Below are 21,620 nucleotides of genomic sequence, written 5' to 3'. Positions count from 1 at the left end.
CTTTTTTTTTTCTCCACGAGACCAGGGAATTTAATACAAACTAGCTTGCCAGTCAGGGTTATTCTCTATGGCATTGATACAAACTGGATTCTGCCCAGCCCTTGGGTGCCCTGGAAGTGTGTTGGTGGAGGAAACAGGGAAATGAAAAGGCAGAGCTCTGGGTTCCCCACTTCAACCACAGCACCCTTTCATGTGTTGGGTTCCTTATAAAACTTCCTTTGAGCCCATTCTATAATAGCAAAATGACAAAGATGGATCATATTACTTTGAAAAGCATACCCTGTTAAGACTTCAAACAAAGGTGAAAACCCAAATTTGTCTCCATGTCTCCCCTGCCCAGCTTCGCTGATGCCTCCTATAGTCTGATGAGAAAAGAAACCTTAACAAGTTCTCCAATCACTTTAGGTGCATTTCTTATCAAACAAAAACCAAAAAGGCAAAAATCAAAATAAAAAAACAACCCAAACCACAACCCTAGCTTATTACAAATTTTTAATTATATTATCTTTTTAAGTCAGGAACAAAAAACCGTACTATTCATCACCACCATCATTTCATAAAGGGACATTTTAATGTAAAAAAGAATACAAGTTAAAGCTTTATAAAAACAGTCCTGATTTTTCTTATTTTGCTCTCCACTGGTGAAAATTTCTCACGAACCAACACTGATCTAGTCCAGCTTTCTCATCCAATTCCCTGAGGACTCCAGGCAGTCATCTAGCCAAAGCTGACCATCTTCAATTGCCGACCAGGGCATTCTATCCTTAACTGTTTTTGCTCCTCGAAGTGGTAGTGGGGTACAATGGAAAAGGCATGAATTTGAGAGTTAGGCCTGGGTTCAAATCCTATCTAATCCTCAAAGGCTACTGAACACTTGAAATGTAGTTAGAGCAACTAAAGAGCTGATATTTTTGTTTGTTTTATTTATATAGTATAGCATAAATTTAAATGTAAATAGGCCTATGTGGCTAGTGGCTGTATTGGCAAGCACAGATCTAGACACTATTACTGTCAAGTAGTTTCGGGCCACATTCATTTCTGGAACAGCCATCTCATTCTGCCAACTCGCATTGTTCTCCAAGTCAGCTAAAACCTTTTAAGGCTTCCATATTTTGTTGCTAAGGGTGTCCTTCCCCATTTGTACCTATGCAATCAGATCTTTGCATCCAAATGCAGGAAATTAGATTCATCTCTATTAAGTTTCATAACCTTAAATTTAGTCTATCACTTCAGTTTTTACGCATTAGAAGCAATCTTCAATAGAGATTTTTTAAAAATCCTATTGCTATCCTATGTATTAGCAAGTGATAAGATAATCTTATATCATAACTAGCACTAAAAGACTTTCTTCGAGCCCCAGTTTTTCACTGCTGTGGCCTGACTATGAACATATTTCCACAATTAGACCTTTTTCCAGCTCACACATTAAGTAAACATCCTCTGGCAGGGTGAGAAGGGGTGCTTAATACCCGTGGCCCCTCTCTCACCTACTAGGAACAGGCTACTTATATTTTAGATAAAGACTCAAAAAGAAATAAGTGATAGAGTCAGGGTTAGGTATGAGGCTGATGCCAGGTAAGTTTTTATTTAGGGAAAAAAAAGTCACTGAAAATAAAAGTCACTCAGAATGAATGAGAGTTTCAAAACACCCTATAACTCTTTAATGGCAGCTTTTGCACCCACTGCTCAAGCCAGTTCTAACCCAACCAAGATGCTGGAAAGCAGAGCACACAGTGGTGCCCATCAGGCCAATGAGGGCGATGAAGCTCAGGGCTCCCCGTTTCCGCTTTTTAGGTTCTAAAAAAGAGGAAAGAGCAGAAGTTACTGGGGGTGCTTCACCATGATGATGATGTCAACATCCACCAGCCATTCTGTCAAGGCACTTGGAGCTGTACATTAGACCATCTAGTCTTAGGAGGTCAACCAGCTCTTCAGCCTAAGCTGTCAGTATGTCAGATACTGCATGCAAAGTCGTGTGCCACAACAGTATTGAACTTTAAAACACATTATGGGATAATAATTAGAGCACCTTTGCTCCAGGATCTTATGGAGTTTTCCCTCTTCCAAGAGGTAAGTACAGCCAGAAGAATCTCTTTCCCCTTCTCTCTCAGGCACACCTGATTAGGAGCAGGGGTTCTGGGCTCAGACTGCCTGGGTTTGAATCCTGGCTTTCTAGTTTACCCTTAGTAGCTCTGTGACCTAGAGTCTTAATCTTTCTCAGCCTCAGTTTCCTCGTCTATAAAATAATATTATCTATGTCATAGAATTGTTGTAAGGCTAAATAGCATATGCAAAGTTCTTAGAACAGCAATTGACACATTGAAAGTGCAGAATGCGCTTTGTTACTATTCAAAGGTTAATAGAAAGAAGATAACAGATCTTTCACCTAAATATCAAGTTACTTTCCCTTTTCTTAAAGCCCTGCTAAACAAGAAAATATAGTAGTATAAGATTTTAAATTTGTTTCCTTGACAGATGTCAATATGTCCTTACCTCCTGTGTAATAGCCATAAGCATAAAGAACTCGTCCAACAATCCAGGCCAAGCCCAAGCCAGAAACTACACGCTAAAATAAAAGGGCTCCGTTAGTTATTGCATGAAAGAAACAGGCAGAATTTTATTAACATCTAAGATTGATTACACAATGTTTTAACAAAAAGTTAACAGTTTCATGGATATAGTAAAATACTCCCTACCAAAGTTAGGGTAGAATGAAGTTGTTTCAGTCAGGAAAATCAAAGCACTGTGATCCTTCTATGAACTGCTCAGAGACCTGGGAGGTGATTGCTGGCCTTCTCCTAGGTAGGTGGGATGGGAGGAACCTCCCAGCCTGCCCCAGGGGACTCAGTATGCTAGAGCGCAGGGGAAGGAGAGGCAGGCCTGGGGGTCACAGAGTAAGCCAGGAGAGGAAACGGACTGAAAGGCAGGAGTAGGGGAGGAGCGCTGTGGACAGGAGATGGACTGCGCACTCCACAGCTGTGTGCTGCTTCATCTCAGCCAGGTCCCCCCTGGGAGGGCTCTAAGGGGCTGTGCTGTGGCCCACGCATAGGCATGGGGCTCCACTAGAAAAAGTCAGGGGAGTGTGTCATGTTGTGAATCCCAGAACATGTGGTCTTGGAGGGGAAAGTCTCCCCATTCCCAACACCCTTGGGAAGAGAGAGTGAAAACTCATGCAAGATGGGAAATCCTTCCATTTGGATACCCTGCCGGGGTGACCAACACATTTGGTCTAAAGGAGACAGGGGAGAGGAAGAGAGAGGGTGTGTGAGGATGTGAGTCACTGTGCGTCACCGTCCCCAACTGTCTTTTCAATTTAGCAGTGGCATCAGTGGGGGTGAGATTCCTACTTTAGGATTTTTATTTGTTTGTTTTGATGATTTTAGGGAACTTAAGTATCAGTAGGAGCATGAAACAACTATAAATAAAACCCCCAGGCGCAAAAGTCACTATCTAGAAGCTCTGTAGTTTCTGCCAGGTCTCTCTTTAAAGTCGCATAATTACCGTCAACCCAGGAACAATATCAGGTGCTTGTCTTCAGAGTAGTCTTAGAGTATTTCCAAGAACTAATCACAAGGAATGGGATCCAGGGGAGTGGGACAGGAACGGGGCTGGGGTGGACATCAGGTGATGCCTAGAGAGACCAGCTAGTCTGTTTAGACCAGCTAGCCTAGTTACTTGCTAGGATTGGGGCTCTTTAGAGGCACAAGAAAGAAATATCTTCTCTAAGAGAGTAGCAGAATTTTCTTTGAAAAAAATACAAGACTTTGAGGTCATGAACTATAGATGTGCCATTCTGGCAGCTGACAAAAAAAGCACAAGGCCATTCAGGTACAGACCAGAGGCTTATGAAAGTCTCAGAACCAGAAATGTGAGGTGCTAGCACTCTGGTCTGAACTCAATGGAGGGGAAATCTGGGCCCTGAAAAGGAAACACTTTCTGTGTAAGGCAAGACCCCAATGGCAACTAATCAGGCTCAGATAAACTTGCTTTATTTAGATAAGGTGTAGTGCAGACCAAACCTAAGGCTCACAAGGGTCATAGCGGCCGACAAGGCCCCGAGGTCCACCCTCACCTCCAGCCCTCACCTCCTGCTCACCACTGAAGCCGCCCTGCTCACTGTGCACCACACAGACCGGGCAGGCTCCTGCCCCAGGGCCTCGCCCTTGCTCGACTCCTGCCTGGAGGTGTCTGGAGATATCTGCAGCACCTGCTCCCTCACCTACTGCTTAAGTGTCACCTTCGCAGCAAGGCGCTCCTCCTGAGTGCCCCACTCAGCACTGTCCCCCGCCCCTCCCCAGGCACTCCCTTTCCACCATCCCTGCTTTTGCTTCCTCTGTGGGGTGCATCACCTTCTAACATTCTACACGATGTCCTTGAATTGCTTTTTGTCTGCGACCCCAACTAAGAGTCAGCTCCACAAAACCAGGAGTCTTTGCCTGTTTTGTTCACTGCAGTAACTTCAGGTGTTCAGGAAATGTTCGTTGCATGAATAATGTGGCAAAGGAAAACTCAATGGACATGAACCTCCTAGGATCAGAGAGACCTGGGTTCAAATTCTGATTCATCTACTCTGTAGCTATGTGATCTTGAGAAAGTTACATAGTATCCAAGAGGTTTCTCCTTATCTGTAAAAAACGGGAAAAATGCTACCTACTTTAAGGAACTTTGTAAGAAGTAACTGAAATTCTTTTAAATACATGGTGCCTAGACATTGAAGATGTTCATTAAATTTTCATTTCCTCTTCCCTCCTGAATGGCTCAGTGAATTAAATCTATTCAATCTAATTAGATGAACCCCCTCCCCGGCAAAACTTACTGGGTGGTAAACACCTCCGACAGCTAGAAAAAATAAGAAGGGAGGGTACACTTCCAACCTGGAATAGATAGAAAAAAAAAAGGGTTTTATTCCTTTAAAGTGCTCTATATAAGTATTTCTACATAAAACTAAGAACCCTTTACATTCTTACTTGCCAAGTTAGAAACTTGAGAATAAAAATAAACATTGACCAGAGGCAAAAGGCCTGACCACTAAGATCCACCTTCTTTTGCTCTGCTTGGGATTAGATTAGAGGTAACTCAGAACACAGTGAGTCAAAGACCTCAAATCTAACCAACTGATGAGGAGAATTAGAGTAGATTTCCTTGCAGAGCTCAAAGCCTCTCACCCCCTAGGCTGAGAGATTCAGTATCAGTTTAGAGTGAACTTGCTGCAAATACTGCAGAAGAGTAATGCAGCATTAAATTCATGTTTGAAAAGGGCATTGGGGGAGGGATGAAGTGGGAGTTTGGGGTTAGCAGATGTAAGCTATTATATATAGAATGGATAAACAACAAGGTCCTACTGTATAGCACAGGGAACTATATTCAATATCCTGTAATAAACCATAATGGAAGAGAATATCAAAAAAGTATATATATTTATAACTGAATCATTTGGCTGTACAGCAGAAATTAACAACATTGTAAATCAATTTTACTTCAACTAAAAATAAATGGAAGAAGAAAAGAAAAGGTTATCTAGAATCCCACCATCTTAACAACTCTTAATTTTGCTTAATATTTATTCTGTTCACTTATACATTTTTAATGATACTTTTAATGAGTATTCATGATCATCATCGTTGCTATTACTCAGCAAACAGGGTACCAAGTGTTGAGGTCTTGTACTGAAAACACCCACTCTGCAGATGTCTTGGGGGCCGGGCAGGGCCAGCACTCACGTGTTCTGGTGGGCCCGCTGAATGCAGTTGAAGAGGTGTCCGTTTTCAGGGTCAGTGCTATACATTGTAGGATACTGTTAAAACAAAGTGTGTGTGATCAAATGGTCAAGTGTAGCATTCAGTGTTGAGAGTTAAAATCAACCTTAAAGATAATGTATCCCAAAGCATCTTCTGCCATAGCCTTGGTAAGATGATCATTCCATTTCTGCTTACATGCATGTGGTGACAGAGGTCTCATTCTCAGAGGCAGATTCAATCTGTGTCTATTAATATCCAGTGACAAGAATATATGTCTGTGTCATTCAAGGGATAGAGGCAGCTTGTGCCAAATTCAGGGTTTTTGTTGACGTTATGCCATCACTGGTGGCTTTGGGATGCATTACAGGGATGCCATTGGGAAATAGCTCCTTCCCAAGAGTCAGCAAATACCACATCCTTTTAAGGTTCCCCTTAATGGGGGAACAGGAACTGAGTGTGTGAGAGTTTTAATGTGTCCATCAAAATAATAAACTAGACATGAAAACTTTAAAAGGAGCTCTAATCATAAATTGCTCAAAAGAAGTAGACATTTAAAATTGCTCACCAGGGACAGCTTCAGTAATTATCCCTTCTAGATCAGCTAGAGCTAAAGGAAGCATTCAATAGACCTCCTTCCTATGTCTGATGTCCAAACACAGGCTAACTCAGCACCACGTGCTTCTTTTCTACTTGGGAAACAGGAAAATCACCAGAAGACATCATTTTAAAGTGGCACACCAGGAAACAACTGCTATTTAACCCCCTCCATCCCCCTTTTTTTTTTTTTGGCCTCGCTGTACAGCTTTGTTCCCTAAACAGGGATCGAACCTGGGCCCTTGGCAGTGAAAACACAGAGTCCTAACCACTGGACAGCCTTGGAATTTCCTATTTAACTCCCTTTAGAAAATAACTGTCTTCCTAGCAAAGAGCTCCAGCCAAAAGCACACTCGGTCTTTTTACAGAAGAGACAAAAGTAAAACAAGATGGAAATGACTCTCCAGAAGGGCCCCATATTTCTTGCCTTCCTCTTGCCAGACAGGGGCAGAACTTCCAATAGGAACAGGCCTGAAACTGCCACCGCTGACCACTAGCACCTCACCTTTTCCTCCACAACTGAAAACAAGTTCTTGCCCCAACGAACCCACAGAGGCACCGCTGTGTCCCCACTCACCTCCACTTTGTACTTCTTGCGGGCCTTGGAAACGTTGATGGCTAGATGAGTTACCATTATGAAGCTGGCAGCACCAGTTAGAATCACGAAACCATATTCCTTAGAGAGGACGGCCATCCTGACTCTGTGGGAGAAAGAACACATTAGGGCGCCCACTGGTACTGTGGGCTCCAAGCTACAGGAGGCCTCAAGAGTGGGAAGCTTTGTTACCAGCAAACGTACCCCTACAGATCAAAAAGAGGCGTGAGTGATCTGGTGGTTCTAAGAGACAGATATTACTGTATACTGATATTACTGTATACCACCCAACGGAATTAAAAAATGATTCAAGTCTGCAATATACACAGAAAAGTTCACAATCACATTGTATATTCTCTTTTGTGCCCAAGTTCTTTTGATCAACATTGCATGTATGAGATTTATCTAAACCACTGCAGTAGTCATTGCTATTGGATGGTCTGGCCACTAAAAACCACAATTTAAAAAAATATTTAGCAAGGCTAAAAGATATACTAAGTTACAGAGAGAGAGAGAGAGAGAGAGAGAGAGAGAGAGAGAGAGAGAAAGAGAAAGAGAAAGAGAGAAACAGGATATAGTCAGTAAGTACACAGTGATTCCAAGTTTTTCGCTTGTATGTCTGTTGGCATCGGGGACACTCAGGGCAGGAACCCTAGGGCCTCCCTTGGATCCTGAGGCATGTGCTGGTACAGCAGCAGAAATATCACACTGGTAGGGAAGGGATCAGTTCTAGTTCTTTGAAAGCAGAGCAAGGCTCTGGGCAGCTCTTGGAGAACCCAGATTCTTCATCAAATTAACACTTCAAAACTAGCCCCATGATGTGTTCTAGTGCCTGCAATGAAGCTTATTTTTAAATGCATCAAAAAATGATGATGCAAGCTAATATAGCAAAATATTAATGCTAGAACCTGGGTGGTAGCTATATGGATGTTCACTATACAATTCTTCCAACTTTTCTGCATGTTTGAAAAATTTCATATGAAATGTTTGGAGAAAAAGCTCATCTCAGCATTTTTCAGTGTTCAGCAATTTCAGCTCTTTTAGCTCTTGTCCTACTCCAGGAGGAAAGAAGAAAGAAGGAAAGAAACAGACCGGAGATCAAGGAGAGGAAAACCTGCTGGGTGGGAAGAAGCCTTAATAAATTCAGAGTAAGTTAGTGCTGCCCTCCAGTGTCTCTGAGCATTGATCACCAGATGTCTGAAGGGTCAGAGCACGGCAGGACACAGAGAAATAGCGACAATGCTTCCAGAGATCCTTAGCTGCTGTCCCATCACGTGCATGGCTGCCACAGGCCAACAGCTCCTGTGTATATTCTGTCTTCAGTTTAAAATTTCCATCCCTGGGAATTCCCTGGTGGTCCAGTAGTTAGGACTCCGCGATCCCACTGCAGGGGACACAGGTTCGATCCCTGGTCAGGGAACTAAGATCCCGCATGCCACATGGCATGGCCAAAGAAAAACAAATTTCCACCCCTGAAAACTGTTTGGCTGAAATCTCTCCTTAAAGCCTGGGAAGGTTACCCTGCTGCAAAATGTTTTAGTCATCCTCACAAACAACCCAACAAGATGCTAATATCCCTATTTTCCAAAGAGCACCCAGAGGTTAAGTAATTTTCCCAAGGTCTAAAAGAGAAAGTATCCGAGTTGGGATTCAAATTTAGGTTCCAATTCAGTTCCAATGTCCCCTTTCAATCCCACTTGACGATTTAGAGCTGAACTGACATTGGGATCACAGAATCTTTCTCAGTGTGGAATTTGGGGCCAGCAAACAGGTCAGTTCTTTAAAAGTAAGCTTCCCGTAGGTCTGCAAAATAACATTTGGAACCAAAATCCTAAATTCTGCCCATCCCCCATGTTTCACAATAATTCCCGTTAGTTTCCCCTGCTATATTCTTTCTTTACCTGGAGCTGCTCGTGGAGGGGCACCCAGCATCCCCTCCTCTGGGACAGGGGACATACACACTGGAAAGGGCCGTCCCCATGACTCAACATGGGAATCACCTCCAGGTCAACCTCTCCTGGGCCATCTTGTGTGGCTGCAGAGAGCAAGGAGTCTTTGGCTGCCTTCCAAGCTTCCCTGCCCTCATTCTCTTTTAGAATTAGTCCTTTCCAGAGTTTAGAAAATCAGCTTGGGGAGGAAGCTTTGGTAGTAGTTATTAAAACAAAAATATGGGGCAAATACTGAACACCTCTTTGAAAAAAAATAAACATGACTACCTGATATCCCTGGAGTTCAACCCATCTGGGCCAAACAGGCCACTGAAAACGGAGCTGTCTCTAACTTTGTCAAAAGCCGCCTGTTTAAGCACGATACAATTAAGCATATCTGGTTTAGGTCAAAGTGTGCACGTTGAAAGTCTGTTCAGACCTCACCTTTAGACAGGAGGCTAGGCTCTCTTGCAGCCTGGGGTCACCTTGTGTTGGTGCAGACTTTTCAGCTCATTTTTCATCTCCCCTCAAATCCCATAAGCTCCATTTTACAGAAAAGGAAATGGAGGCTCAGGTAGAGAGATGAGAGCAGAGCTAAGACCAGAGCAGGTTTTAGAATTCTTCCCCAAATACTCCAGCTAGCCCAGGCAAAACATTAGAATTCGGTGGCTCGGTCACTGGCCTCTGTTTTTCTGGCCTGTAAGGATTTGGGTAGGAGAAGCTAGGTGGCAGGACAGAGAAGTATCTTTTGAGTAGATGTTTCTGTTGCAGGCAATGAGCACTCAGAAAGGCAACAGCTCAAAAACCTGCAATTAGAAATTAATGTTTACTACTGACCTCCTCTTCTAAAGTATAAGTGCAACCTGGGAGGTTACAGTCTTAGGCAGTCACACCCTAGTGAAAGTGACTCTCTTCACATTTTGCTATGGTGATAGGTACTGAGGGGAAAAGAATCTAGGTGAGGGCAAGCAGAGCCAGGAAGAAGACCTTTGAAGGACAGAGAATTTACAGTAAGGGAGACCCAGAGTCCAATGCTAAAGTGGGTAGTGTGCAAAGGACAGTGTAATCGGTCAGGAAACAGTGAGCGTACTAGGGGCAGGAGGAGAGAGGCGGCCCTCCCCCAAGGCTCTCCCTGCAGGAGCCCTGGACACACCTGCATAGGTGCCGGAGCCAAGCCTGTTCAGCAACCCCCCCGCCCCCCGCCGTCCCCACACCTCCTTGCACTTTCACCATGTGAGGAGCCCTGCTTCACAGGCCATTGTAGCCAGCACTTCCCAGCTGGCGTGATCAGGGCTAGAACAGAGAGAGCAGCCAATTGCATCAGATACTAAGCTCCCGTGAGGGAGGGACCATGTGTGTCCAGCATCCCCCGTGCCAAGCACAGAGTGTGTGCTTATAGAAAGCTGTGGAATAAATGAAGCAAGTTGTAAGTCCAGGTAGCTTTCAGAATGCCTCCTCCACTCTGCACAGTGCCTGGCATAAAGTGTGTGCCTAACCCATGTCAGTTTCCTTTTTCCCCCTCAAAGCATCCACTGAAACAATGGAATCAATTGGATGTATGAATTCCTGGAGAAAGAGGAGATCAGAACACAGAGAAAAGCTCTGTCGCTACAGCTGCTGAAAACATAAATCCAATAGGGACTGCAAAACGCTTAAGTCTTGTCCTTTAAGGAAAGAATTAGTTTAATTCACTTAGGGTTCAAAAAAAACTTCATCATTTGCTGAATGCTTATTTTCCGAGGAATCCAGGGCAAAGAGATGCACGCTCCCACCCCGTCGCTGGTGCGGGTGCGTACACTGGCGAAAGAGGAGGCACCTCGGCTCACAGCAGCCACGTTCCAGGCAGCTCCAGCCACGCCCGAGGTTGGGCCAGTCCGCAGCTAGCCGATAGCTCCCAGGGCACAGGCTTGAGAAGCTGATATGTGCAACACAACCTCTTTCTGACAAGAGCACGCATTCGGACTGCACACTATAGTTTGTTGATTACATACCTGCTCTGTGTCACTGGCAACCCGTATATCCACCCAACAAGATAAGGTTCTTGGGGGTGGGAACTCTGCCCTAGACTTTGCCTTCTACATGGTGATAGACACACAGAATGCAGTCCAATGGTCCTTTTGGAGCTGAACTTTCATGACTGGTATAGATTACTTTGTAACTCACTTGGTTGTATAATAGCACTTGTGAATTATCACGCAGTTTCAGAGGTTAGTTGCACACCAGCTGTTAAGATTAAAATTTATGATTTGTACAAATAAAATTTTATTTAGTTACTTGGTAGTATTACACGCTGCTGGGAGAAGTGTAAAACAGAGCCACCTGCAGGACAGCCTGGCGGCAGGCAATATGCTTTACATTGTTCATAACCTTTTGCTCATTAATTCTACTGGGAATCTATCATGGGGTAATAATCAGGAAGGCAAACAGATTTGGTTCAAAGACATTCACTTCAGCACTATTTATAATAGCAAAAACAGAAATGGTATAGATGTCCAAACAAAGAGGACTAATTAAATAAATAATATATCTGTAAAACAGAATAGTATATAACCATTAAAAATGGTGAAACATTAAAGATGGTGAAACAGACTTAATATACAGCATATTAAGTTAAAAAAAGAAAACAAAAAGAGTATATCTAGTTTTCTCAATAATAGAAAAAAAGAAGAAAATATCAAAATCATAAGCATAGCTATTTCCAGATGGCTGAATTATAGATTTTCCTTTGTACCTTTCTATAATGTGCAAAATGAGCAACTATATACCAAAAAAGTTATGTAAAAAAATGGCCTGACAATAATTAGTAATCGAGGAGACAGGAGGAATAGACAGTATGTTACAAAGGAACCAAAGAATCGGACCTGATTTTTAGCTTGAATCCTGTCACTTATCCACTATGTGCAGTACAGAGACAGCCTTGCAGGTAAGGGGGCAGTTTTGGAATCACATAGTCTGGGTTTAGAACCTGGATCTCATATTCCTAGCTGTGTGTCCTCGGGAAAATTACTCAATGTCTTTCAAGCATCCTTGGTTTCCTCACTTGTTAATTGGAGATTATCATGGCACCTACCCCACACCATATAGTTGTTGTAAAGATTAAATGGGGACACTGTCTCTAAACAACCATCAGAATGCCTGTCACATAGTAAGTACTCAATAAATGTTATATATCAGGTTATACTATGTGTGCTAATGTTCTGTTAACTGTCTTTGCCCTGATTCAGTGATAAAAGCAGATGTTCGAATGCATGGTCATGAGATACATTTAAGAATTTATAATTTAGAATTATCATTTTAAAATAGCAAACAAAGCTTAGAACTACATAGATTCCCCTCCTTTTTGAACTCTTAATAGCCAGCCATGTTATAATATATTATCTGAAGGGCAGGAGTATTCAGAACGAAGCAGGCTTCTAGTACAGACTATGGAACTCAGCAAACTGCAGGCATGCAAACCCTCCCTGTAGCCAGACATGCTTATCCTCGCATGGGGCTGAGCATCCGTTCATTTACTTGTTCAAGTTTATTGAGTGCCTACTATGGGCTACTCAGTGGGCCTGTGCTGGGGATGAGGTGAACAAGCCAGACTTTGGTCCCTGCCCTCAGGAAGCTCATGTTTTACTGGGGGAAGCAGGCAAATAAGTAAACAAATACCCAATTCCAGATTTTTCCTTCATACCAACGATCAGAAACTGTGTACAAACCCCCCCACCCCCCCTCCACAAAAATGAAACTAAAAGGGTTGGGGAAAGACAGAGATAGGACAGAAGTGTTTCTGTTCTCTCTTCACTTATTAGTAACTACAGAGGTGTATGCGCCTAGTTAACTGTTTCCTGGCAGTCTTGAGTCAAAATAGTTCAGCTGAGAGACAATTAAGTTGAAGGTTTAAAAGGAATTAGTTTTTCTTTTTATTTAGAAAATTCATGTCACTTATTTAATAGTAGAGATCCTTTTGGGAATGGTTTTTCGTTTGTTTGTTTGTTTGTTTTGCGGTACACTGGCCTCTCACTGTTGTGGCCTCTCCTGTTGCGGAGCACAGGCTCAGCAGCCATGGCTCATGGGCCCAGCCGCTCCGCGGCATGTGGGATCTTCCCGGACCGGGGCACGAACCCGTGTCCCCTGCATCGGCAGGCGGACTCTCAACCACTGCGCCACCAGGGAAGCCCCCCAGTGGATTTTTAAAAAGCTACAAGGCACCACTGTAAAGTCTTACTTTAGGAGTGATCAAGCTTGGACTTCGAATGAGGCAGTGTTGGTCTCACCCCTAGAAGATATGCTCTATTCCAGTGCGTGAGTTAGCAACATGGAGTTTCATTATGATATTTGGCTAAGGTACTCTCCTATAGGAATGTGATTGACAGATTCACCTGGAAGCATAACTACTCCAGCGCTTATGCTTCGCTCAACCTTTCCTCCAATTCCTGCTTCTGCCACCACTTGCCTTATCTCACGGGGGCAGGGATTCCTTCAGTTACAAAAGGGTTACTCAGAGAACTTCCTGAACTACATTCAACGGAATACTCCTGGGGTAAAGCTCTCCTTCACTTATTTACTCCACTCCACCTTAGCTGCCAATAGAAATTCCCCAGGGCACAATCAACACTGCACAAATGGAGCAAAAGGCAGGCTTTATCATTTGGGCACTGGCCTCAAATAATTTACGACTTCTGAGCCATGAAGTTACAACAACTTATCTTCTCCTAAATGAAAATCAATCAAATGTCTTAAGGGAGAGAGGATTTCAACTTTCACCTCTCTCTTTGCCCTCAAACAAATAAAAACCAGTGTGGACAATGGTAACCCTTACTTCCATTTGCAAGATTGCTCCCCTCCAACTGTACTTCAATTTCTCAGCAGTCTTTTTTTTTAATGCATCAGGAATGGGACAATGCTAAAGCACTTACAGACTGACTTGGAGCCATTCCCCAATGTTTCATTAAAATCCTTATTTGGCTGCCTGTATTATTAATCCAATCTTCCATATATATATATATATATATATATTTTTTTAAATGTATTTATCTTAATTATTTATTTTTGACTACATTGGGTCTTCATTGCTGTATGAGGCTTTCTCTAGTTGCGGTGAGCGGGGGCTACTCTTCCTTGCGGTGCGCAGGCTTCTCATTGCGGTGGCTTCTCCTGTTGCAGAACACGGGCTCTAGGTGTGCAGGCTTCAGTAGTTGTGCCACGTGGGCTCACTAGTTGTGGCTCGTGGGCTCTAGAGTGCAGTCTCAGTAGTTGTGGCGCATGGGCTTAGTGGCTCCGGAGCACGTGGGATCTTCCCATACAGGGCTCGAACCCGTGTCCCCTGCATTGGCAGGAGGATTCTTAACCACTTTGCCACCAGGGAAGCCCCGGTCCTTTATTTTACATGGCATTTTCATGAGAATAATACAAGGATGGTAACTTAAAGGGCTTCATCAGATCACATCAAATGGACCTCCATGAGTCCCCAACACCGGGAAGTGGTTCCAAAAACTCTGAGGTTGTGCTAGGGGTCTTCTCAGACTGTACTCTTTTAATGAGGTAGCTGTCCAGCCTCGTTTCTGCCTCCAAAGGAATAGTCCTCAAAATTATTTCTAGGCAAGGCAGCTGAGCCCATATAAAGCTAAATGGAGAAACTTGAGATCCTAGAGGCAAGCAGCACAAAAGTAATTCCCTGTTGCCATGATGGGAGAGAAAAAAAGGAGAGTCACAGAATTTCTTTGGGTTCATCCTACATTTTCAGAATGCCAGTCTGGTCACTTCTACAGTACACAGATGATAAAATCTGTTTGAGTGTCAAAGTTTCAAATGGCAGTGAGATTTTAAAAAGAGTGCATGGGGGCTACCCTGGTGGCGCAGTGGTTAAGAATCCACCTGCCAATGCAAGGGACATGGGTTTGAGCCCTGGTCCGGGAAGATCCCACATGCTGCAGGGCAACTAAGCCCGTGCACCACAACTACTGAGCCTGCACTCTAGAGCCCACGAGCCACAACTACCGAGGCCCGCGTGTCTGGAGCCCGTGCTCCACAACAAGAGAAGCCACCGCAACAAGAAGACCGCGCACCACAACGAACAGTAGCCCCCTCTCACCGCAACTAGAGAAAGCCTGCGTGCAGCAACGAAGACCCAATGCAGCCAAAAATAAATAAATAAATAAATTTATTTAAAAAAAAGAGTACATGGACAGTTAAGAGAAGGAATAATAACCATGTGAAGAAAAATAACTATTCCCTACAATTGTTTTGCATATTCAGTAAATATCACTCCAAGGGCTAAAAATGAAAAGTTAGTTGAATAGGCAGGCCATTATTTGTCCAGCCTTGAATATTAACTCAAGTGAGGCAAACAGCAGAGGCAGGTAATAAAGTGGGTCTTTCCCGGTTTCTCATATTCTTTAATTCCTCATCAGTGTTGCTGGCAGAACACTTGGAAAGTGGAAGCACACTACAAGTTAGGGGGATGGAAGATCTGTCTTCTTAAGAGATAAATGTCCTATAAATTCAAATATATTCAATTTTATAGTTAAGTAGCCACAGCTTGGAATATAAAATATTCAAGTTCCACATGTCATTTTAATTCCAACACTCTCGTGAGCTGTCAGTGCTGAGGACGCCTACATTACTGCACTGGCTGAGAGCGGGAGGTGGGAGGGAAGGACCAGCTTGATGCTCAAGTGCAAGTGAATATTTCCTGGTTATGTGGGATGAGCCTGCACTGACACAAATAAACTTTGTTAAGGCCAAATAAGCAAATTACCTGCTCTTTTCTTCTCTGGAGTCTGACTTCTGTGCGAAAAGGCACTAGACACATATGCTTAACTGAATCTCTCCTGGGAAAAACTGGTAATTCAGCTCTTCAGGAATCTAAGAATAGTAGATTGTAAGACAGAACAAATCCTAGGTCCCCCTGTTTGTAGGATGACAAACTTTCCCAAACAGACTCTTGACCCAAAAGGCCCTCTGGGCGAGAGTTCCTTGATGTGCTGACCTAAAAGCCCTGAGCCACGTTGGACCATCTGGAGCCCAGCCTCCAGGGAGGTGTGATCCCAGGGACAGGCTGCAGGACATTTCCCATAGTCTGAAGGCACCAATCTCAGAGGACAGGGAAGAGAATGGGGAGAAGTTATGGGATGCAGAAGAAAATAAAAATCTGGTAACAATTCATTCAAGGGAGCTGATCTGACAAAGTCAATGCAGGATAAAGCGTTTCACCTAAATGGAATGCTCACTTTAAGTCCACATCTACCACCTTCCTCAGTAGTGCCTTAGAATGATTCCTTTCCTGATTTATCCCCTACTGAATGCTGGGTACCACGTGCAGTGCAGGGCTACAATGGTGAACAAGACTGAGAAAGAAGGTCCTGACCTTCCAGAATACAGAGTCAAATGGAGGGAGACAACTTACGAGGATCATGAAACAGGAAGGTAACAGATTGAGCTAAGGGCTCTGAAGGATGTAACAGTGATGTGAGAGTGAGCACACATGTAGAGAAAAAAGCAAGTACACAGGCACGGAGACAGGAAAGGGGTTTACTTGTATAAGGATGAAAAGGAGACCAGTGTTGGCTGAAGGGTAGTGATATAACCTAGAGGAAGAGTGGTAGGAGAAATCAATGATTATTATTAACACTTATTATTAGCACATATATTACTTATTATGTGTCAAACACTGTTCTAAGTAGTTCATCAATATTAACTCATTTAAACCCTCACAGCATCTCTATGATATATTATTGCTCCATTTTACAGATGAAGAAACTGAACATCAGAGAGGTTAAGTAATCTGCCCAGGGACACACAGCTGTAACAGAGAAAGCCTGGATTCACACACAGCCAGGCAGTCTGGCTCCACAGTTATGCTCTCAACCCTTGGCTGTATTTGTCTCTCAATGAGGTTGGGGAGCAAGTTTGACCACACTTGACCTCTTTTGAAACTTTTCTACCTCTCCGGACCCTCTCCTGAGCATAAAATATATTAAGGAGAGCAGAAAGCTAATAATTAACTCCAAGCCTGTGACTGATTAAAGCCTGAGAGCTTTCTAATTGGAAGAAGAAAAAACCTTGGAAAAGGTCCAAAAAGGAACATTTTTTTTTTCTTTTTAATGAGTGTCAGCACTGCAGTATGACAGGAGGAGAGATTACAGGGGAAAAAAATCCTCCAAACTTTCAGGCATTCAGGTTTGCAAAGGGCAAAGCAACACAAAAATTGGCACTTCATTTTTACATACGATTTCCATACAACCTGTCCCTTAACTGGCATTATATAGGAACTGAGGGGCAGAGTGAAACTAAGCCGACTTCCTGAAGAGGAAAAAAAAAATCTCTAATGAGTCACATGGACACCATTTGGATTTTCCATCACAAGAAATGTGGGTGGACTGTATGCAGTGAATTCTTAGCAGCTGCTGAACAAGTCCCCACCAGGCTACCAGCCATTCTGAATGAAGGAACTGCATAGGCTGCAGGCTCCTGCCTGAAACAGGGGTCTAACTCTTCAGGCCTGTCTGTACTTAGAATGAAGAATGGAGAAATAAAATAACACTATTAAATAAAAAAGAGTGAACTAAGTCACCAAAATATTAGAACACAAGTTCCAGTTAATAAATGGGTCGACTCTAGAAGGAACTCATAGCGTAACAGCGGACGGATGATTCTAAATGCTGAACTCCTTAAAGGTATTTGCAAATGTATTTGGAAGGTAGTACAACTTCCCCATAGGAAGATAGGCACATAGACACTGTAAGAGATAGCGAGGGAAACGCAAAAATTCTATTTTACATAGCAGTAACCTACCCGGTAACTGCTGAATTCTTCTTTTTCAGGAGGATGGTATACTCATAAGTAGTATTAATGAAACCAGTTGTAAAAACCATAGCAGTATATTCTTTTAAATACATATTGCTTTAAAAAATGCTAAATGGTTCATGGTCAATTGTGGTTGGCAAAGGTGTTCTGAATACAGATTCAGAATATTTAAATAGAAATATAGGGAAGAATATATTTAAATATTGCTAGCTGTGCAGTAGGCACTAAATTACTCTTTGACACATTGATTTGTCATCCACTTCATTCCAGATTTCTCCACATAGGTTCAGTCTCTTTGCTATCCTCCAGGTTAGGAGGTTCCCCTTCATGGACTGCATCTCTGCAGAACTCTAAACTGGCAGGATTAAGTCTAAAATAAGGGGGAAGACTGCCCTTCTCCAGTTTTGTTCCTTAATCTAAGGAGGCCCTGCAGTGCAGTTTCTATGACTGGGCACAGTACCTCTACACAGTACCTCTGTTTTATATGTAGTAACAGCATTTGCGGGGGGAATCACTTGACAAAGTTTTCTATTTCTGTAACATTGTCAGGGGGGAAGCTTTACAGAATGTCTTCCCCGGCTGAAAGTATTTGTTTGGGTTTTAGATGTAAACTTATTTAACTGTTAAATTTAACTCCCGTGAGAATAAACGTTCTTGATCCCCTGACTCAGATACTATGCTCTCATCACTGAATTCGTTGACCTAAACATAGTCTGTAATTTTGACCAATAACCTTGGGTGCTTCCCAGGAACTGTAGGCTCCCAGCGATCTACAGATCTCCCAAGAGATGCCCTTGCTTCCACCGACAGAGGAATCGAAAATCTGCGGCAATTCCACATGACCACGCCCAGGTCTACAGCACCTGCCAAGAGCCATATATCTGCAGAGCAGTAAGTGTCCTTTCCTCCAGATCTCCCTTTCTCCAGTTAGCGGATTAAAGCCGCAAGCCCTTAGCTCTTTTCCTACCCACCCTCCTGTCTCTGCTTTCCTTTTACCTCCCTTCCCACACTCACTTGTCCTCTAAGCTACAGTGTAGCGGTAAACTCGTGACTCCCAAGGAAAGTGATAGCAGAAGCCAGAACTTCGGAGAATGACTTACCAACCAGTCTCCAGCCCCTTCCACCGCCCCACAGCTGCCCCACCGCTGTGGCCCTAGCACTCCCTGCAGCAACACCAGATGAGGGAAATTCTCTGAAATCAACCTCAACGAAGACTCTGCCTTCTCTCCTGCTCTAAGGCAGCGGTAGGAAATGACCCACTCATAGGTTCCAATTCAAACATACGACGAAACATACGTTTCTATGAAACCGGAGGAAAACAAACACAATTCCCTGGGAGGCCCTCCCGGAAGGTCCCTAGCAACACATGCACATCCGCAGCTGGCGCAGGGCTCGCAGGCCACTTTAAAAACCTGTGTTACCGATCAGGCCTGCACTGCCAGCTGCCCCTGCAGTGCCCTGCCCGCCCCTCCTGTGCACCAGAGATGCAGTTGGCAAGGTCAGGTGGGCTCTGGGAGGCAGAAAGAAGGAGTCCGGCGTCCGCACAGCCCAGGGAGCGGAGGAGGGAAAAGGAAGTAACGGAGGAAGGGTTGACCTTGAGAATCTCCCTGAGTTTTAGATAGCGTGGCCGGCCCAGCTTAGACGCTCCAAACCCACTACATCATGGGGAGGATGGAGGGCAAAGGGGATGGGAAGGTAGAAAGAAACCTACAGACAAGAAGGGAGAGAGAGAGAGAGAGTCCCTATTCAGCTTGGGATGGCCGAGATACGGGCGGTGCCCAGCGCAGGAGCTGAAATGCCTCCGAGGCCCACGCTCCTCGCTGCCCGCAGGTGCGGGTACTCACCTGAATCACCTTCGCTCGGCTAGTGCAGAACGCAGTGCGCAGCGGAAGTGTAGGTGCGGCACCCTTGGCCTCCTGCAGTGGGGCGCGGCCCGGAGTAGTCCCCGCCCCCTCCCGGGGCTGCGCGAGGCCACGCCCTGAAGGCGGGGCTCTGGGTGTCAGAGAGAGCGCTCTGAGTACCTCTTCTGGGCCGCTGGTCTTGAGGCAGAGACTGCATTTTCTTTTTCCTCACCGTGGTCCACAGATTTACCCCTCCTACTCCCAAATGCATTTATCTGTTCCTTTCTGCAAATGCCCTCGTGGCCGCCTTCCTAAACTGTCCCAGCCAGTTCATACTTCTCGGATTGAGTTTGCAGCACGGTAGCACGGTAATAATTTATCCCCAGCAGAGCCACCGTAGCTTGCTTCTAGGGGCTCTGGGGTGAGGGCGGGGACACGGGTTTGAAGGGCGCGTGCGGGCAAGGGGCAGGTCACCAGAGCCGGGCTGCAAGGCTGGGATGGGTCCGTTCTGGCTGCGTCTAGGGTGTGCGAGGCGCTCAGTGTCTCAGATTGCTACAGTCGCCAAGTGAAGGGATTTAGGGATGTTAGAGTCTGCCTATTTCCCTAACAAATGTTGTTAGTTTTGCGAAGATCCGGAAGCGAGCCCTGCCCGTGTGGTGGCTGCACCCATCCTCGCCCACGCCGCCCGCTCGCCGGGGTCCAGCTCTTCGGGAACTAGACCGCACCGCCTCGGGGATCCACAGATCTTCGATAGCGAATACAAGCCCCAGTTAGGCCCTCTAGTTCAAGTCCGATGAGGTCTTGAGTGAGGCCTGCAGGCAGGGTCGATCCGGAAGGAGTAGCGCTTGCTTCTTAAGTGCCGTAAACTCAGCCTTGGAACCGCCGACTGCAGAAGGCACCAAACTTTCCAGTTTTCACGTGCCTTAAGTGTGCCCGTCACCCCTTTCCTCTGGCTACCCCACATCCTACTAGGGATTGCCACATCTGGGCCACCCCTAGTGTCTCTTATGTGGGAGTATTTCCCCTCTCTGCGAGAGCCTGTGCTTCCAGGTTGAGGTGTAGAAAGGCTGGAATCTATATCTTACAAGGCTCTAGGCTGGGTGTTGGTTCCTTTTTATTGATTTGTCATATCCACACACCCGGAAGTATTTTGAAGTCTCATAAAATCTTTACTATTGTTGTTTAAACAACTTCCAACCATTCTCACTCTTTTAACTTTTTCAGTACAAGAAGGCCTTACATGTTAGGGTTTCTGGCATGTTGATTGTAAAGGACTGGTCTTCACTGAACACTGCAAGTAGAAAAAGTAGGAAAGCATTTTTACATTATTGAGGGACATTTTTACCCCCTTGCTTCTATAGACTGACAGTGTTCTCTCTTGTAGTCTTTGTCCACCTCCCCCCACCCCTCCCCACGCAAACCTCATTTCATATGTTGAAACCTAATCCCCTCTGCCATGGTATTCATGGCTTGGGCCTTTGCCAGGTATTAGTTCATGAGGGTAGAGCCCTCATCAATGGGATTAGTGTCCCTATAAAAGGGACCCCAGAGAGCTCCCTTGGCCTTTCTGTTGTGTGAGGACACAGGCAAGACAGCCATTTATGAACCACGAAGTAGGCTTTCATCAGACACTGAATTTGCCAGCACCTTGATCTTTGCCTTCCCAGGCTCCAGAATTTGGAGAAATAAATGTTTGCTGTTTAAGTAACCCATCCTGTGGCATTTTTGTTATAGCAACAAGTCAGAAGTAAGACACTTACTGACTGTTCTATATAAGAAGAAGTGGCCTGATGTGGTAGAAGGAATGATTGAAGAGTCAAGAGCATAATTCTGACCCCTCCTTTCCCAGTTATCCCTGTTTGACATAGACAAGTACTTAACCACCCAGGACCTTACTTAAAAAAAACTCATTATAAAAGTAATATTTGTTTATTGCAGATATTTTGGAAAATGTGGGGAAAAAATCCACAAGAAGCAAAAATGGAATCATACTGTGTATACTTTTTGTTGTCTGCTTTTTCCATTTCATAAATTATACACCATTTCCCTTTTTCTTTCTTGAACAGTTTATTCTGCAGCATTATTTGGTACTGATTGCACATCATTTCACAGCATGTACATACCAATCCCC

At 44.3% G+C, this 21,620-nt stretch overlaps 1 protein-coding gene across 2 annotated transcripts; it reads right to left on the bottom strand.

The window, feature by feature from the left end:
- Positions 1–279: 279 nt before the first annotated feature.
- Positions 280–19,534, bottom strand: MGST3 (microsomal glutathione S-transferase 3). Of its 2 annotated transcripts, none has more exons than XM_079698225.1 (6): positions 19,493–19,534; positions 6,910–7,033; positions 5,721–5,794; positions 4,817–4,874; positions 2,494–2,566; positions 280–362 (listed from the first exon to the last, which is right to left on the bottom strand). In XM_079698225.1, exons 2-6 carry the CDS (start codon positions 7,024–7,026, stop codon positions 292–294), a joined length of 393 nt encoding a protein of 130 aa, XP_079554351.1. In that variant the 5' UTR covers positions 7,027–7,033; positions 19,493–19,534; the 3' UTR covers positions 280–291. The 2 variants fall into 2 exon arrangements, with proteins under 2 accessions (XP_079554351.1, XP_079554350.1); XM_079698224.1 differs by lacking the exon at positions 280–362 and adding an exon at positions 1,554–1,797.
- Between the last annotated feature and the right edge of the window lie 2,086 nt (positions 19,535–21,620).

The sequence above is a fragment of the Hyperoodon ampullatus genome (assembly GCF_949752795.1).
Source record: "Hyperoodon ampullatus genome assembly, chromosome: 2".
Lineage (NCBI taxonomy): Eukaryota > Metazoa > Chordata > Mammalia > Artiodactyla > Ziphiidae > Hyperoodon > Hyperoodon ampullatus.
Note: the sequence above shows the minus strand (reverse complement) of the source record. Positions and strands in the feature narration are given on the sequence as shown.

Excerpts from the sequence above, each read along its gene's own strand:
- MGST3 (XM_079698224.1), bottom strand. The coding sequence starts at position 7,026 with ATGGCCGTCCTCTCTAAGGAATATGGTTTCGTGATTCTAACTGGTGCT. Across the intron at positions 4,875-5,720 it reads CAGCGGGCCCACCAGAACAC|GTTGGAAGTGTACCCTCCCT; the intron begins GTGAGTGCTGGC and ends TATCTATTCCAG. Across the intron at positions 2,567-4,816 it reads TCGGAGGTGTTTACCACCCA|CGTGTAGTTTCTGGCTTGGG; the intron begins GTAAGTTTTGCC and ends CTTTTATTTTAG.